General features: G+C 38.0%; 1 protein-coding gene across 7 annotated transcripts in view; it reads left to right on the forward strand.

Annotated features, from left to right (window-relative positions):
- Vps13b (vacuolar protein sorting 13 homolog B) overlaps positions 1-19,684 on the forward strand; it is a 438,985-nt gene that overhangs the window by 192,056 nt on the left and 227,245 nt on the right. For 4 of the 7 annotated variants that reach the window (XM_057791249.1, XM_057791251.1, XM_057791250.1 and 1 more), the window contains 5 exons: positions 3,501-3,721; positions 8,077-8,280; positions 15,724-15,895; positions 16,413-16,527; positions 18,892-19,033. In XM_057791249.1, the coding sequence (XP_057647232.1) occupies positions 3,501-3,721; positions 8,077-8,280; positions 15,724-15,895; positions 16,413-16,527; positions 18,892-19,033 (854 nt within the window). Of the gene's footprint in view, positions 1-3,500; positions 3,722-8,076; positions 8,281-15,723; positions 15,896-16,412; positions 16,528-18,039; positions 18,107-18,891; positions 19,034-19,684 lie in introns of those variants that run through there. The other 3 variants (XM_057791252.1, XM_057791253.1, XM_057791255.1) reach the window with 2 other exon arrangements.

Genomic DNA, 19,684 nt, shown 5'->3' on the forward strand with positions numbered 1-19,684 from the left:
CAACTCTCAGATATTCCTTTATTCTTTAGGGCTGCATAACAATTTTAAGTTCATTGCAGCCACCTCATTGGCTCTTTTTCTCATGGACCTCTCCTTTGGGTTATTGCTGAAAAGGATCATCCATTTTTTTTTCCTGTTACCCTTTGATATTTTTCTTAGTTTTGTATATTACATTTAGTTGTAAGCCATTTTGGATAATTTTGTGGCATGCATATATGCTGCTCATTTTTAACAATTTTTGTAATTTATCTAATCTTAATATATTAAATATATTTTTAATTCATGGATTTGTATTATAATTTATTTATTTTTTTGTTTTTATATGCCAACTGCAGTTTCCCCTTCATCCTCTCCCCCCAGTCTCCCCTCCCCCACACACTTTTCCTCCCCTGTTTCTCTTCAGAAAAGGGTAGCACTCCCATGGATATCTTCCAGCCATGGTTTATCAAGTTGTCGGGACACTAGGCTTCTTCTCTTCCTACTCAGCCCAGACAAGGCAACCCAGTAGGTGTAAAGGTTGCCCAAAGCAGATAGCAGACTCAGGAGCAGCACCTGAACCCACAGTAAGACCTGGCTACACAGCTAACAGATGTGCAGTGCCTAGGTCAGTCCCGAGCAGGCTTCCCGGGTGTTCCAGGAGCACAGGTTAGTGGATTCTGTGGGTTTTCTTGTGGTGTCCATGAACCCTCTGGCTCCTACAATCTTTTCTTGGCATCTCCTGCAGGGTTCCTCGAGCTGTGAGTCTCTGCATCTGTGTCTGTCAGTTGCTGGATGAGTCTTCTTTGATGACAGCTGAGCCACAATCTATGAATATAGCACATTATCATTAGGAATCATTTCGTTGACTCCTCCCCCCCCCGCCCCCGGGGCATGTTTGTTCTATCCTAGGTCTTTGGTTTCCTGCCTCTGAGTCCTGGCCATCAGGAGGAAGCTCCCTCTCTGGATCAGCCATTGTTTGACCACTCCCACAATTTCTGTGTCACCTTTACCCCAGCACATCTTTTTATTTTTAATTTTTTTTAAATTCTTTTTTTTAAAAAAAAAAAAAAAAAGGAAACAAGCTATCGTTTTTTCATTTTACGTACCAATCCCAGTTCCCACTCCTTCCCCTCCTCCCTTTCCCCCATCTACCCTCCAACCCCACCCCTCATCCACTCCTCAGATGATAAGGCACTTTGCTTTGTGGAAGGTCCAAGGTCCTCCTAACTATATGTAGGCTGAGCAAGGCATCCATCCAATAGAACAGGTTCCCAAAAGCCAGTACCTGCAGTAGGGATAAATCTGGTGCCGCTGCCAGTGGCCCCTCAGTCTGCCCAGCCATAGAACTGTCACCCACATTCAGAGGGACCAGTTTGGATCTATGCTGGCGTCTTCCCTGCCTGGCTGGCGTTGGCGAGCTCCCGTTGGCTCAGGTGGACTGTCGCAGTGGTGTCTCCGTCATGGTCTTGACCTCTTGGCTCGTATTCTCTCTCCTACTCTTCAGCTGGACTTAGGGGGCTCATCCCAGTGCTCCACTGCAGGTGTCTGCCTCTGCTTCCATCAGTTGCTGGGGATACTATCTATAAAGCAAAAGATATTGAGCCTATAGTCCATGATCCTATAGAAGCTAACTAACAAGGTGATCCCTAAGTAAAACATACATAAATCCACCTGGAAAGAGGAAATAGACAAGATCACCTGACAAAATTGGGAGCATGGGGATGAGGGGAAAAGGAGGGTTGGAAAGAAGAGAGGAAGAGGGGAGGGAGGAGGAAAACTTGAGGGAATGGGATAGTTGAGATGGAGGAAGGACAGAGATAAAAGCAAGGAAAGAGATATTTTGATTGAGGGGGCCATTATGGGGCTAGCAAGAAGTCTGGCCCTAGAGAAATTCCTAGGAATCCACAAGGATTGACCCCAGCTAAGACTCTAAGCAATAGAGAGGGTGCCCGAACTGGCTTTGCCCTGTTGTCAGACTGTTGATTCTCTTAAATATCACCATAGTACCTCAGCATAACTTGGACAAATTATGGGTTGAAGGATTTGTGGCCAGGTTGGTGTTCCAGTTCCTCCACTGGAAGTCTTGTCTGGTTAAAAGAGATGGCGAGTTCAGGTTCTGTGTACCCCTTTGCTAAGAGTCTGACCTAGGGTCACCCTCTTAGATTCCTGGGCGTTTCCATTGCACTGTGTTTTTAGCTCTTCTCAGAGATGCCCTCTCTCCCCCGCCACTCTTGCCCCACCTTATCCCCCATTCCCATCTTTACCCTCCAACCAACAGCAATGTCTGTTCTATTTCCCTCTCACAGTGAGATTCATGGATCTCCGCTTGGGCCATTCTGGTTACTTAGCTTCTCTGGGTCTGTGTATTATAGCATGACTCTCCTAATTACTTTATGGCTAATTCCACTTATAAGTGAGTATATATCATGTTTGTCTTTCTGGGGCTATGCATTGTACCATAGTTCTCCATTACAACTAATATTCACTTATGCGTGAATACATACTGTGTTTGTCTTTCTGGGTCTGGGTTACTTTACTCAGGATATTTTTTTCTAGTTCCATCCATTTTCCTACAGATTTCATGAGTTCATTGTGTTTTCTCGGCTATTTGAGATTCCTCATTTTTAATTGAATTATTTGGTTTGTTGCAGTCTAGGATCTTGAATGTTTTATATATTTTGGATATTAGTCCTCTGTCAGATGTGAGATTGGTGAAGGTCTTTGCCCACTCTGTGGGCTGCCCTTTTGTCCTTTTGACAGTATGCTTTGCTTTTCAGAGACATTTCAGTTTCATTTGTTAATTTTCGATCTTAGTGCCTGAGCAATTGGTGTTCTTTCAGGAAGTAGTCTCCTGTGCCAGTGAGTTCATGGCTATTCCCCACTTTCTCTTCTATCAGGTTCAGTGTAACTGGCTTTATATTGATATCTTTGATCCACTTGGACTTGTTTTGTGCAGAATGAGATATTGATCGATTTGCATTCTTCTACATGCTGACATTCAGTAAAACCAGCACTATTTGTTGAAACTGCTTTCTTTTTTCTATTGTATAATTTTGACTTTTTTGTCAAAAATCGTGTCGATGGGTGTATGGATTTATTTATAGCATGCCATGTAATTCTGCTGTGGGTTGCCACATACACAATAATAGATATATCATTTCCCCCTCTCATTTGACAGCTAGATCTCCTGTCCATACAATGTCATTGCCCATCGTTAAATGCTATCCATTCTAGAGTCTCCAAACACAGGAACATTTATATCCACCAAAGTGGGCAAAGAGGGTTTTGGGACTTCTGTTCTGCTTTTATCTCTTATATTTAATTCTGATCATATATTGTTTGTAATGTACACAATGAAGGGTATAGAAATATATCAGTAACATATAAAATTAAATTGATTATTTTAAGTATCATGTAAATTGTTTATACCTGAATCTCTGGGATCCCACCTTTGCTGTGTCAAGTGCTACATTTCAGATAGAAATGATAGATAATTCTCTGTTAATTATCTTCTCTTACAGGTGATGCATTTCCTTGGACCATCAGCTTGCATCATTTCAGCATATATACCCTTCTTGGAAAGCAAGTGACACGCTCCCTAGTGGACCCTATGGGATGCACCTCTACTCTAGCGGTCACATCACAAAAGCTGCTTCCTCCAGGCCCAGATGGGAGGCATTCTTTTGTCGTCTGTCTCCACGTTGACCTGGAGCCACTAGAGATAAAATGCTCTAATCCCCAGGTTGGTGCATTTGATTTATAAAAGCTAAGTATCTTTAAAACATGTTCATTTGTTTTATCAAAGGACTTTTCTTCTGTTTTACTCTATCTCCTCCCCCCCCCTTTAAAATCTGGTCATCACCATTGTGGTGATTAGATTAAGAATGGCTTTGAAGTTCTGTCAAGTTTTATAATGAGAATGTATTGATGATAAAATAAATTCACCTTTTGGCTGGTAGAATAAAATTAGATGTAATGTTTTGAAATTCTGATGAACTTTTTTTTATATTTAACTGGAGGGTATACTAAAGCGAGCGTTCTACTGAAGTATAATTTTTAATCAGATGCTCACAAACTCTTTCCTCATATTGCTATTTAAATTAGAAAAGAACATTGTTTCTTATTAAAAGTCCTTGCTATTCCCATAACATTCCAGCTGTAATATACCAATCATGTTATATTCAGCAGTTTTACAACTACTATGAATTCATATCATCTTAGTTTCTGTAAATCATTAGTTAACATGAAATTTACATTTCTTAACTTCAAATATTTTGTATATTTTCCACATATCCAATCAATGTTGAATACTATAGAATTCAAAAATACTATTTCTAAAAACAATCTTTTTAGCATAATACTTTAATCTGGGGACCAATGTTCATAAATCTCTATTCCAATTTTAGTAGCTATTAACCAATTTTTGGAGTGTTTAAACAAATTCAGTTACTATCATTTCCTATATAAAACTTTCTTTTCAGTATAAGGCAGTTCTTTTCTGCCTGCTTATTTTTAAAATTTACTAACATTTATTTATTGGGGTGCATATACATGCCACGGCAAGAAGACAACTTATAGGAGCTGTTTCTGTCCTCACACCATGTTGGTATGGAGCGGGAACTCAGATTGTCAGTCCTGTTTGCAAGTGCCTTTATACAGCTTGTTGTCACCCTCCCTGCTTTTCTGTGTTATATGCTATGTAATTTGGTTTCATAGTGCTGTGATTACTGCTCTAGTTCATGGCACGAACCTGGGAGAACTGGGTCTAAAAATGTGGCAGATTAAAGGCTCACGCAGTGGCCAATTTTACTCAGAGCATCAGACAATTTATACCCTGAGTAAAGTATACAATCACAAGGACAAGCCACAAAGTGGCAAAACCACATTTTTCAGAGCATGCATAACAGAAGCTGAAGTAACTCTACTCCTGTGCACCACACCTGGGAGAAGCACACAAACATGTTCATTCTGAAAACAGTTTTCTGTTTTTGAGGAAACTGAGCTTACAAGACTTGTCTTGTTTTCTTTCCCAGCTTTCCATTACTATAACAATAACCTAGATAATGACAAAATAAAATTTAACAATATGTAAAAATGAAAATGTTTGGTTTGTCATGTTACCAAGAATAAGAGTCTGGTATTGTTTCAATTCCCAAACTCTGGAATTAGTTTCTTTTCTCTTCTTTAACCAGTCAACTCTTTACTTGTTGCTCAGAGTTGAAACATAGGCAATTTGTACAAGATTTTCCCTCTTCTGTGCATCCTCACTCCCTCTCTATCTCTTCCCCTCTCCCCTTTTATGAAACAAGGCATTTTTGTTCTCACCTTGCTTCCTTGGTCCTTGTAGAGACAGACTGCTGAGTGAATAACTGTTAAAGTTGTTAGTGTGGGCATAGACCTCAGTGGGGTATCTATGTAATGTTCTAGACCTCAGTGGGGTATCTGTGTAATGTTCTAGACCTCAGTGGGTATCTATGTAATGTTCTAGACCTTAGCAGCTTTCCATCTTGTGTTTGAGACCTCAGTGTGTGTCCATCTTGTGTTCTAGACCTTCATGGATATCCCATCATATTCTGGATCCCATTAGGTATCCATTTCATGTTCTACACCCCAGTGGGCATCCTATGATGTTCTAGAATGTTAGCAGGCACTGATTTCATGTTCTAGATGTCATCCCTGCATAACTTCATCTCCACAGATTACAAAGGAAAAGGAAATGGGGTTTCAAAGAAATATAACCAACTTTTGAGGATAGTTTTTTCGGGTGGCTTAATGAGTGAAGGTATCCCAAACTTTTTTTTTTCTAACTGGGTAACTGAGTTTTTCATGTTCTAGTGGGCATCCCTTTCATGTTCTAGATCTCAGTAGCCATCCATATCAAGTTCTATATTCATAGCAGTTACTGGTTTCATTTTCTAGTTCTCAATGGGTATCCATTTCATGGTAGATCTCACAGATAAGCTTCCAGATGAGTTCCATTCTTTACTGTATAATTTTCTTCATCTATTAATATTTAAAGAATTAAACATTTTTTATTTAGCCAGTAGTTCATAGTCAAATTTTCATTCCTAGTCATTTGTCCCCACAAATAGTTCATAGAATGTTGCTTCACAGGTTCTAATCTTTCATTTATGTCTTAATTCAGTTTCACTAAAGTACACATAGCATGCAATAAACTCTGTGTTTTAGTTACCCACTTAGAAGAAAAGAGTTTGGGATACCTTCACTCATTAAGCCATCTGAAAAAATATCCTCAAAAAGCTGATTTCTTTGAAACTGCATTTCCTTTTCCTCAGACATCTCTGGAGATGAAACTATGCAGTTGATTTTGTTCAGCTTGTTTCATTCGGCTCAATCATACTTTGATTAATTCATATTTTACACATGTCAGTCCTCTTTATTGCTAAGTCACATCCAGATATTATGTGGTTTTGCTTTAATTTGTTCAGTGCTTGTTATTAAACATTTTAGGTTTTCCAATTTTGAGCGATCACAGATAATGCTATAAATGTCGGTTTTATGTTTCTGAAGACACCAGCTTTTGTTTTTAGGGATACTACTTGAAATGGCTGGATATTATAGTATATCTATATCTGTATCTATATACACTCTTTTCTAAACTACCAAAGTAGATTTCAATTTTATATTCTCAGCTAGAAAATCAGAGTTTCTGTTACTCTGCAGTAATATTTAGAATGGTTAGCTAGACTTTTTAATAACACATTCTAATTTTGTTGTGATTTTAGTTCTCAATGCTTCAGTTCAACTCTATGGTTGAAAAATCATCATATATCTTCAGAATGTTTACTTTATTTGGGAGGAGAAAGCGATGTGCTAATAAGTTTTTCTTTGAAAAAAAAATTACATTTGAGATTTATGTCATTGTTTTCCAGGTTAGACATAATGTGCTTTTACATTGTTTAAGAAACATAAAAGTTGAAGGAATTAGAAATAGTAACAATAAAAACAGTATTGTGCCTCTTGAGTAAATAATCCTCAATCTTCAGGATTAGGACTTATTTCCTTTGGTTAATGCTCCCCTTGCTAGACAGTTCTTATTCACAAAAAGAAAACCAATTATTCTCAAGGATTTGGGTTGCAGCAAAGTCGTTTAAGAGAAAAATCTCTCAAAGTCAATTAGAAAATGATTTGAAGTATTGTTTTTATGGAGTTTTCTTTAGTAATTATAGCCATTGGATCATTTTAAAACAAGAAACATTCGTGACCCAAGGTCTCAGAACTCCTTACACAAAGAGCAGTAGGACATAGTATAGCTCGCCCAGCTTTGGCTAAGGAGGCATTGGCAGCAGGATTTCCATGCATCTGTTCTGCCCTCGTGAGGAGCCAGCCTCAGCATCTGGATGTGTCCTGCGGCTGAAGCTTTTTATAAATAGGAGAATTTCACTTTTTAAAAATGGCAATCAGAGTATGGTATCCAGCTGTGGATTTGCTTATGTATTGTGTTTGCAGTACCCCTGGGCTTGTTTTATACAGTATATGCCAGTATGCTCTCATACAAATTTCATGATTAATGCTTATTTATGAAATCTTGTATAAATATCTTAGAACTCAAACAATTTGCAAGTTAAACAGTTTTCCTCTTTCTCTGAATATTGGAATGACATATCCCAGGGGAAGTAGATTGGCTGTGTTTTCTATCTCTATAATTCTCATAATATAATATTTTCCTTTTCCTAGTCTATTTTATATCACTCTCTTCATTTGCCTTGAAAGAAATCACGTTTCAGATTTTTTTATCTCAGAAAAAATGAGAACAGTTAGGTATGGAAACTATCCGGGAAGGAGGACAGGAATCGTTCCATAGTTCACCAAGGAGTCCCGTTCCCAGGACGTGTGCTCGCTTTCTCCTGCTCGCCATTGTCTCCCTAACGCTCTCTGCTGATTGCACTGCTTCCATCCGCAGAAATGCTGCTTTGTTTATCAAACCGCACAGTGTGAGTTTGCGGCTAGTGTAAATAAATCGTGAACCATGATGTACTGGTTATTTGGGGGCTTGTTAACTTTCTCCTATCTAGTATTTTAGTGGGTTGTAGATAGTACTTGAAAGCTTGACTCTTCTCCTCCTCTTCTGCTTAGGTCCAGCTGTTTTATGAATTGGCTGATACGATGAGTAAAGTCTGGACTCGGATTCAGAAGAGAGGCAATCTTAGTTCATCTTCAGTCTGTCCAGAGACCATGGCCGGCCCTGTCCCCAGTTCTCCAGTTCGGAGCAGTGCTGGCACAGCTCCACCAGATACCAGCACGCGCAGCCCGTCCGCTGACGCAGTAACCACCACCGAGGTAAGTGCTTCTGAGAATCCCTTACCCATAGAGGTGAGATAACGATGGAGTCCTGTCTCTGTTGAAAGTTAGTGACCTCAGCACCTGGGAAGCTGACAGATTTGAGAAGATCCTGAAGGGGCTCTAGTGAGATCTGTATTCTGTTCCTTTGAACTGTACAGAGGTTGGGGTGCAGAAAAAGTCGTTTGGGGGTTAGGGAAACTTAGAAGGTGAGTGAAAAAGAGGCTATCTTTTCACTTTGTTGCTTAGGGTCGCCTTGTGAATTAGGGTGTTACTATTGTCAACTTACTGGTTTTGAGCCGTTGTCCTCAGTGTCCTCCTTTTCCTGTGCCATGAAGTCAGCTCTTGATTTAGCACTGTAAGGACAGATGGGATCCATTGTTTATCTTATATAACAAACACTTGGTAGTGATCCATTGAATGTCCTGAAGTGAAATTAAGTATAAGATATAAGAAATGTTATGAAAACAAAGATGATAGAATATTTATGCAATATTATTTTTAATAAATTCTTGAGTTTTAAGATACAAAGGAAGATAATATAAGATCCAGTAATATATATTTTACCGTGTGAATGTTGTGGCATAACTATTAGAATTCATAGCCGCAAAGTCAGATACACATAATTAGAAAGAAACTTACCCAGGATTCATATGCAAAGGCTACAGACAGAATTATATAGGTCTGTATTAAATGTCACAGTGGTGGTGTTGTTATGTATAATTCTCTGAAGCAGTTTTGAACCGGGCACAGTTTGACCTTTATATAAATTTCTGGGGCTATTGTTGCTTAAATGGTAAAAAGATGGGGAAACACATAATGAAATTTTTTGCCGAAATGTTTATCAGCAGCAGTTTTGACTCTGGTCAGTCTGAGAGCCCATCTTCACCGTGCAGGGCTGGTGTATTCTCCACAGGACCTTACTCGCCTCCAAGTCCTAACTTTTAAATGTCAGAAATGACTTTAGTCATTAAACCAACCTAAACTATCCTTGTATTTCCAGTGTGTGCTCCTGTGCCCTCTTGCTGAGAAGCCCTGGTCTGAAGCAGGGGTGGTGGGTGTGTGGTTTTGTGTGTGCAGAGAAGAGGTGTTTTCCTCTGGAAACAAAGCACTCTAGCAGAATAAACGATAGGACTCAAGGACTGGGATGTTCTGTTTATGTAATTCTACAAATCAGGCAGTCAGGTGAACTTCTCCAATGGCCCACTTTGCCTGCTCTTAGCCTTCACAACAGGTGGGAAAGATAAATTTCTTGTCCTCACAACCAACTTCTCTCTCCTGTTCATGCCAAACCTCAAGCACAGCGACCTAAGTGGGGAGAAGTTTTCCTCTTCTCCCAAATGAGAAAGAGTTCGACAGACAGCATTCTGTCAGAACAGTGAACTCTCACATGGGAGCCTCAGTGGTGCTGGTTTCCAAAGCTCTGGCATCTTTCACAGGAAACTCCTGATGCAGTGCAGCTGTTTCCAGATTTATTTACTTGAGCACTCATTGAAGTAGTATCCTTGCTATGATGCTGAGGATAAAAATGGTTTGTGTAGCAGACATTTGAAGTAACAAGTTGATAGACAAAGATGCCTCCCAAGGAGTTTGGTACAGGCCACTAAACTTTCTGTGCAAGATGCACGCCTTTAATCCCAGCACTCGGGAGGCAGAGACAGGCAGATCTCTGTGAGTTCGAGACCAGCCTGGTCTACAGAGCTAGTTCCAGGACAGGCTCCAAAGCCACAGAGAAACCCTGTCTCAAAAAACCAAAAAAAAAAAAAAAAAGAATTTCCTTAAACAGTTGTTTGCCAAGTCCAGTGTTCACGGGAATGTCAACCCTGAGACTTCATGTTATGGAAATATTCTTTTGAAAAGAAACATTTAAAAATCATTACAAGGGTAGGAACCTTACAGGGTTTCATAGCCACTGTGAATTGTTGTTCCCCTTTCATAGTACGAGTGATGTTTGCTATAACCATGCAGTGTGTGACCAGCACAACAAACCTGGTGTCTCGACTGTGATTGGTAGTAGAAACACACAGTATTGACATTTGTACAGAAACCAATACAGTATTTCTTCTGGGAAATTTATTAATGGTTTGATGAGGAAATAATATTTGAGTTTTTAATAAATTAATGACATTTTAATAAATGAGACCTGGGTACAATTTTTTTTTAGTAGAGTTATTCTATAACAGGCCAGAAGAACTGAAGACATTTTAAAAGGAAGAGATTCAGATAGTGAGATCCACCAGGGATGGGAGGCCTTTTTGCTCATTTACTTTAAAACTGCAGATGGAGCTCAGGTAGCCCACCTGCCGAGTTTGCTTATGGCCCTGGGTTCAATCCCTAGATCTGCTAGAGAAACAAAAGGCAAACTAATTCCGGCTTTAATTATTTTTTTCACTGCCTCATGTCAGTTTTGAAAATTAGAGTGTTGATTTTGCTCAGATTTTGTTCTAGAGATAAGTAATGAATTCCCTCAGAGGATTTATTAATTTGAATTAATTTGATTTGACAAAAAAAACTAAAAATGAAAGACTTTTGATGCAAAACATTCCAGAATTAATCATCAGGAAACACTATGTAAGAAAGCTTACAGGAGGCAGTGCAGTCAGGGCCGAGCAGCAGAAGTGGCAGTCATTTGCCAAGTCTCCTGTTAGTGTTTCAGAGGCAGGAGTCAGACACCTGCTCCCGGAGAAGTTCCTTCAAATGCTTTGGCTGGTTTGTCTCCATGTAGGAGGCCTGGTTGAGGTGGTTCTCATGTGATGGGAAGTGGCAAGGCTGGATCTGGCTTTACATCTTGGGTGTTCGTGTTTTACATATCTCAAAGTTTCCTTTCCTCTCAATAAAATATTTATGTAGTGGTCACATTGAATTGTGAGCACACCTGAATTGAAATGTATCTCCTTGATAATTTTGTAGTAAAGGATAACATAAAAACATGGTGATTGTTTTCATCGTTTATAAGAGTGTTTCCGCTGTGGCTCAGCTTGGGCCTGATTAGTTCAGCCGCAATTCCAACTTTGGGCCAGGTGTTCATTTCTCATGCTCTTTGGTTTATGTTTCTCGAAATGTGCTTCATGACTTTCTAACTTTGAGTTACCATATAATGGGTACCTTTATTTTTCCTGAATTTCTCTGTGTGCTCAACTTAATAGAAATAAAACTTTGTTCTCGCCTTGAGAAGCGACTGCATGGGAGCATGAAATGCAGAGAAGCTGTGCCACAGGAAGCTGTGCAGATGCTTCCTTGACCATGCATCCCTGCAGCTCTGCGATCCTCTGCTCCTCTTGTCATCAGTGTGCCCGTGCTCTTTCCCATCACAGAAACCTTCATATTAGCAACACTGTGTGAGCCCAGAGCAGGGCTACATGTTTTGATTACACTTGTACTCCCGGCCCTTTCCCTGTTGTTGCCGATGAAGGGAAAAATAGCCACGGTATTTAAGTCCTAGTCATTTGGCCATAGAAGAATGTATAGTATTTCAGGTAGACCATGAATATATGTGTACATGTATTGTGAGCTGAGCTGGGAAATTTAGTGGGCTGCTTACCACAGACATGCCATTAAAAGGTGAGCCAAAGTTTGATAAACCAAAAGATGCTTCTAACAGTATAACTGTCTTTCCGTGATCCTGTTACTCTGCTGGCTGAGGTGGAGGGATAGAGAGTTTCAGGCCAGTTGGGGCTGCATGGTGATTTCCAGTCAGCACCATGGGTAAACACTGTCTCAAAACCCTGACAATCAAGCAAGAAAAGAATCTAAAATGCGGGGCTGGAGAGACGGCTCAGCGGTTAAGAGCATTGCTGCTCTTCTAAAGGTCCTGAGTTCAATTCCCAGCAACCACATGGTGGCTCATAACCATCTGTAATGGGGTCTGGTGCCCTCTTCTGGTCTGCAGGCATACACACAGACAGAATAATGTATACATAATAAATAAATATTTAAAAAAATCTAAAATGCCAAGTAATTGCGTAAAACACCAGTTCTCCATAAAACAGAAACTGATGTGTTGACCTACCAATGTGTAGAAGCTAGTTTCACCCAAAATTTAAATAGGATTGTTTATTAATCAAGAAATTAAATTGGTTTATTGCTTTTAAAAATCTTAATGTTCATAGTTGCTTGATGGACATCAGTTAATTAAAAATGTAATCAACTGTTAAAGCAAAACTGTCGTCAGATTTTCAATCATTAAGTGACTTTAACTTAATCGCTGGTCGCTTCAACTTGTTCAAATTGCTATTTTTGATGATAAATTTCGTATGAGCTTTTTTTTATTATGCTGCTGTTCTAAGACTAATAATTATTTTCCTAAAATTAGTTTTACTTTATTCCTTAGTTTATCCTCAAATTCAGTGAGAAACTTTTATTCAAAATATGCAAATCATGGCATTTATCTTCTTATCCTTTAAATATCATGAAATAAAGTGTTTTGTTTAATGCCTTCCCTATTCTAAAATAATCATATCAGAAAAGATCTCTGGTGTTTCACTTATTATTTATAGATTTAAAAATATTCAGATGTAAATTTATGTCTATTATTATATCATTGGTATCCACATTGAAATTTAAGTTTTGAGTTTTATTAATTTCTAATTCAACACTGTATTCAAAGGAAGTCATTGATATTTTTATTTACAATTTCTGTATGTTGCTGTCTTATTTGTTTTTGTAGGTCAAAACTATTGTTCTTAAATGCCTTGGAATATGGAATTTACTAGAAATTAATTGTGCTGATAAATACGGTCTTACAATTGTTTGTATTAAGTATAAGTTTTTGTGTGATCCGGATGGTTTAAATTTTGCTGAATGATACACTGATATGTTGGTGCAAGCACCACAGATACAGCTTCGCTTCCTGTGTTTGTCTGTGTTGTGGTAACCTGGGAAGTACGTATCAGACTTCAGTTCTGTGCTTAAAGGCAGGTTTGCTGGAGAGCAGTGAGAGCAAAGGTGCTGGAGACTCAGCAGGCCACTTGTTACTGCTGACTTAAGAGCAAACAGCAGTGGAAGTGTTCAGGCCTTGGGGAGGTTATGTGATTGAACAGGAATGCTGGGGTTATTTTGATAAGGAGGAGGAGCAGTGTGGCCAACTGTGATCTTCCCTGAGCTCTGAAGAGGGTCCATGCATGATAAAGGGCTGAAGTGTTTGTTCTTCCAGATGAATCAATACAAATTTACCTAGAAAAATAAACTCAGCATTTAGGTTAATTTGCCATGAACTTTTATGTTAGACTTAGACAAAGAAGGGATGGAAATAGTTCAACACTGCCATTTTGGGTTCAGTTTTCACTATAGATTTGCAAACCAGAGAGGGAAAGTAATGCTGCAGCACGTTTATTGCAGCCAGTGCTGTAAATCCAAAAAGAAAATTGAAACTGCATGATGGAGTAACGTAAAGCTTTTTATCAAGCGTGCTTACTAAGCTGAAGCCACAGCTCAGCGTTCTTAGCAGGCTGCTCAGGACTGATCAGAGTTGGGTGTTTTCTCCTCTCGTCTCCTCCCATGGGGCATGTTGCTGGTTGGAGGATTTAGTTAGGAATGTTTCTGTTTTTGAAGCTCTTGGTTAAGAAGGTGTAATAGCCGCATCATACTGTCTTTATCCATTTGATTTTGTAAAAAGAGTCCTGTTTTGGAAATGGTTTGTGCTTTTTAGATGTTGTGCTAGACAACTAACTAAAAATAAAATTTCTGTAGCTTCTTAAGTTCTAGAAATTTCAACTATGGTAGATTTAGTGTCTGCTCATTTTAGAGAACTATGAAAAATCTGCAAACACCTTTTGGTTATGTTTGGGACACAGAACTGACTAATAATTCCTGTCACACCTCCCGTGTGAGCTCTCCACTCTCACTTGATGGAAGGGTCTTAAGCTAAAGCACGAGGTCACGGGAAAAGCTTCTGTAGCCAGCTCCTAAGCACCTGCTCAGGACGTCACGTTTGCAGGGAAGAGCGTGGTTTCTGCTTCCTTTTGTGTGGCTTTAGTTTTCACCCTCGACTTTGGGTATGGTTGATCTATAGATGGTGGCTTCAGCTCTGCCCAACTCCAGTAGAAACAACACACTGACCGCCATTGCATGGCTTCTCAAGAATTCTAGCAGCATTTTGATCGTGCACGCTTACATAACCTAGAAAATAGACATTTTGTTTGAGACATTCAAATCAACAGGGAACCATGAGAGATTATGAATATATAAATTGAAAGTGTGTGTCAAATTAAACAAATGACAAAATCAGAAAGGGAACAGATACTAAATCCTACCAGAATATGCAAGTAGGGTTTCTTTAGTATTGGTGTGCCTTGGGGTTAATAATTAACCACTTGTGAAATCTTTACTATGTATACACTTCCTTTATGTTCATGGTCTTATTTATTCTAGATTCTGAGCAATAAATATCATCATAAAAACTAATTTACAAAGGAGGTAATGGACTCTGGAAAAAGCAATTGTTATAAAATTACATGAGTGATGTCTAAAGTCCTTATCCTAACATGTTATACTGCTTACTAGACTCAACCTAATTAAGTAGATATAGATATATATGTGTGAACCAATGCCTCTTTTAACAAATGAACATACTATATTTGATGCATTTCCATTCAAGTTTTATGTGCCCAGCATGGAGGCTCTGTCTCCAGCAGCATCCTTTCCTGCACCCGAGACTGAAGCTGTGCAGCTCCCGTTTACATTCAGATCAAAGGACTTATTTTGTTCTAGGCTACTTAACAGTTTTGAAAACAAGAAGACACCCCAGACAAACAAACAAAAAAACCACCAAACCTTTCACAGAAAAGTTTAATATCACGGGACTTAGGATCTTATACATACGGAGAGTTCAGTATATAGTTGAATAGCTCATACTTTATTATTCTAGGTGCCAGTCATAAAGAGCATTTTATGAAATCTAACCTAGTCCGTCAAAATAAGTTAATAAAATATTTTCTTGATTGTTAAACTATGCAAACCATGTTGTTACATTTTTTTTCTAAATTCATTCATAAATACTCTATATCAAGAGCACACATTTCTCCTGTACAGAGATGCAGGATAAATCCCTTAAGCTGCGTGGGTCTCAGCTTCCCTGTAGCAGCTAATAATCTCCATTCTAAAGCAGAAGTAGACAGTGAATTATGGCTTTGACCGTGATCTTATGAAAATGCTGACTTTGGCTCTGGGCAGCTTGGCAATCCTTGCTTTAGTTAGGAGGTAACCATTGGTCCAATCCTTATACACCTGTGGAGAAAACTGAATGTCATGAACCTATATTATGTTAGTAAACTTTTTGAGTAGTAGTGTTTGTAATACTTAGCTTTATGTGTCAGTGGTATCATTTACATGGTTAGAATATTTAATTTGGAAAAGTTAAGAATGACAATTTTGAATTTTAACTTTATTTTACCTGTTTTTCGTGAGCATAAACAATTGCTGGTTTCTTGCTCTTCCTCACCACAGGGAGATTCTGTGCAAGCTGGTGAGGAGTCCCCGTTCTCAGATTCTGTGACCTTGGAACAGACGACCAGTACCATCGGTGGGTCCAGTGGCCGCATCAGCCTCTGGATGCAGTGGATGCTGCCAAAAGTCACGATAAAGCTCTTTGCTCCAGACCTAGAGAGCAAAGGCGCAGGTACAGGAGTGCTTTTCCTCCCTACTGTAAAGATAAAAAATTACTGCTTTTAGAAGAAATGCAATGTTACTTTTCCTTGCTGTCGTTTATGATGTGATTACCACTTATAAAGTTTTTAAGCATGTTGCTTAGCATTGACTCTCATTGCTGTATAAAGTTTATGTGTACATGTTCTTTGACTTTGTAAAATCTAATTTTGCTTATTGGTAATTAAATTTTACCCCAGAAGATAGGAGAGGCCAACCCTCTGTCCATAACTGCATTGAATTAACAGTATTCAGAGATCATTGGCTAATAAGATTCATCTATTCAAATAATAACTATGGTTTCTCTTAACGTGAGCCTTCTCTTAATATCAAGGCCCTTTACACTAATGTTGCTTATAAGTGTAAAAGTTTGTATAATCTTAACACCCTTTATTTGGTCAGTATGTGTTAGCTAGTGTGAAATATAAAATAGTATACATTTGGATGTTGATTATGAGAGACTCTTGATAATGGCACTTGTTTCTTTGCAGAGGTTTGTATGGTCAGTGAACTAGAAGATCTCAGTGCGTCCATAGATGTACAGGATGTGTACACCAAAGTGAAATGTAAGATAGAGAGCTTCAATGTTGACCACTATCAAAGCAGGTAAATAACAAGGACTGAGTATAGGAAAAGCTGTATTTTCTGTGAGTGCAGTCACCATAAGGATGTTTCCATTTTACACTCTCAAAGAGAATGCTTAACAGATGAAGTTGTTTTCTTAGTATTCTTTTATTCTTATCCAATAAAACTTTATAACATGGCATATAGCTCTTCACAAATATTCACACTAGTGCTTTTACAAATCACCTCTTGAGTGTATGCCATGTGTTAAAGATTTGCTAAGATGCCTAGAACACAATTGACAAGTCTGGTTATTGCTTGCTCTGTAGTCTACACTGAGGCAGAACACCTGCTCATGCCCCTTAACACGCTGGGGACTTCTCCCTTATTATAAATCATACAAATGCCATTACTCTGAAACCACATTATTCCCTGTGTAGTCCCTCTGTGTCAGAAGTTAAGATTCTATGAAAGTATGATTTGTTTGTAGTAATACATAAAAAGTGAAGATAAAGATGCTTTTCAACATTCTAAAACGATCTAGTGGTTAATGTTCCTAAATAAAAGGACAAATCCATTTTTCTTATTTGGCTTATAATATAATTCCAGTGTTTTATTTTTAATTTAAAACATAGCACATATACTATAAAATCCAAAGGTTTTTTTTTATTAAAAATACTTTAAATAGTATTGTATTTTCAATTTCAAAGTAGTTTCTCTTTTGAATAGTCTTAAAATCTATTTTCTTATGGATTTGTGGCATTCATCAGCTCAAGAGCTTCTCATGTAGCTGTCAATGCCCAATGTGTTTCTGTGCATGCATTTATCTGCTACATTCCCTAAAACAATCTGCAAACGTATTTCTTGTACTACCTCTATGTTTGTCTAGTCTCTATGCCAAGCTGCATCTTTTTGTGCAAGCCCATTGCCATTATGAAATATGAAATATTTCAATTGCTGTGTAGTAGAGCTTGTCATACTACTGTCTTACTAATCAAGTGCTAGTTACTTTTATTATATTAAGAATGAATTGTTCATTGGCATTTGATTTTTATTTCTTTAATTTTTCTTCCAGTGTGGTCTATTTAAAATTAAATGATTTTTCATGTAATATAACAGTGCAAGAACTGAAGTAATTTCTTATACGAATATAATGCACTATAGTTTATTCTTAATTTTACTGTTTTATGTAAATTTTACATTATGGATAAGTTATTCGTAATGTTATGTTTATTGATATATTTTATATGCTGGGCTCTATGCTAAGCAACAGGGATATAGGGCTTAAGAAAATAGACAAGGATTTTAAATCTCTTTATCTTCTCGTTTTGTGGAAGAGACAAAATGGATTTAAAAAAAAAAACACAAAACAGTTCAATCTGTCATTAGGAGAAATGCACCCATGCCGAGCCATTGGAATTCCATACTGATGGCGCTACTAGGTGCATCACTCCGTCTGTGCTTTAGTACAGAAGTGGAGCGCGGTTTACTTTAACTCTGCTGATCTGGTTGTGTACCGTCAGAGAACAGATGAGGTGAACTTGTGTTTTCCAGGCCAGGGGAAGGTTGGCAGTCAGGACATTTTGAAGGAGTATTTCTACAGTGCAAAGAAAAACCTGTGGTGAGATTCATTTAGTAATTTTGATATTTGAGAGTATATTTGAAATTGTTTGTATTTGTTCTGCTTTGCAATAGGACTAATTTCAGAATGAGAACTTTGAATAAATTCTATTACACTTTCTCTAAAATTATTTTAAAAATTAAAGTTGCAGCCGGGCGGTGGTGGCGCACGCCTTTAATCCCAGCACTCGGGAGGCAGAGGCAGGCGGATCTCTGTGAGTTCGAGACCAGCCTGGTCTACAGAGCTAGTTCCAGGACAGGCTCCAAAGCCACAGAGAAACCCTGTCTCGAAAAAAAAAAAAAAAAAAATTAAAGTTGCTTATTCTTTTAATCTGCTCATGTTCTGTAACCATATTCTTTTGTAGCAATTAAGTAATCTTATCAAAAGGCAAAGGTAGGATTATATCACATTTATTACTATATTTATTATTTCTGAATGCCATATTGACTTTTTTTTAAAGATCATTACTTTTGTAAATTCATCCTCCATTGCCCTTACTAGAATTGTAAAGTAATAATTGTGTATAGAAAGCAATTATTTTTTTAATGACTTCCATTTGTAATGATTTTGCAGGAGAAAGTACAGCTGGAGAGTGTATTTAGGAAAGGCTCAGACCTGAACCTGTGCAAACTTGAGCAGAATTAAAAATCTTTCCAACTTTTTTTCTTTTCTTTTTTTTTCTTTTTGGCTTATTGTTTTTATTTTTTTCCTTTTCTTTTTTCTTTCTTTCTTCTTTTTTTTTTTTTTTTCTTTTTACCTTCTTTGCTCCCGTCTATCACCTCAAGCCATGGGGAAGAATGTTGGTCTTTGGGGCAATGTGGAGGTGTCTTCCTTTCCTGTACTGACAAGCTGAACAGACGCACCTCGTTGGTTCGACCCGTCAGCAAGCAGGACCCTTTCCGTAGTTGTTCTGCCTTCTTTACTTCTGTAAGACATCATTTTAAAGCTATAACTCAGAATTCCCCTAACAAGTGCCCAAAGAAGGAATTGAGCTGCCCACACAGTCAACTCTTGATGTTCAGTCTTGACAATCAAATTCACTTTGTATTTGAGAACTATAATGTATTCTCATATCATAGATTGGCTTTGTACCATACTCTGGAAGTCTGCTGAAATTAGTATTGCTACTCTGTTTGTAAATAAGAATTAATATTACCATCATTATAAGAAAATCAAAGTAAGTTGTTATGTAAAATGGCTTTCTAGCTGAACTTGTATTGAATGATCAAGAGTTGACCAGTACCGCATCTGTCACCCCTTCTTCACTTCCTGTCCAGACTGCTTTTGGTTTTGTTCTCTTTCTGTTGTGCAGTAGTCATTTTCTCATAGATAATTGGAAGTACATTTTTTTATTGTTATCTTAAATCTAGACAAGTTTGTACTTCTGTTGTTTCCTGGGTAAAAAATGAAATGAAGTTGCTCCCTAATAACTTTCAGAAGTATCAAATATATATTTTTCTAATGGTGGAACATATGTAAATATGTTATTAGACATTATTTTAAGTGACCTTCCTAAAGTTAATAAAATTCATACAACTTTAAAGTATAGCTGATGCCTATTCTACTAAGTTACTACAA

This window comes from Chionomys nivalis, chromosome 17 (genome assembly GCF_950005125.1).
Source record: "Chionomys nivalis chromosome 17, mChiNiv1.1, whole genome shotgun sequence".
Lineage (NCBI taxonomy): Eukaryota > Metazoa > Chordata > Mammalia > Rodentia > Cricetidae > Chionomys > Chionomys nivalis.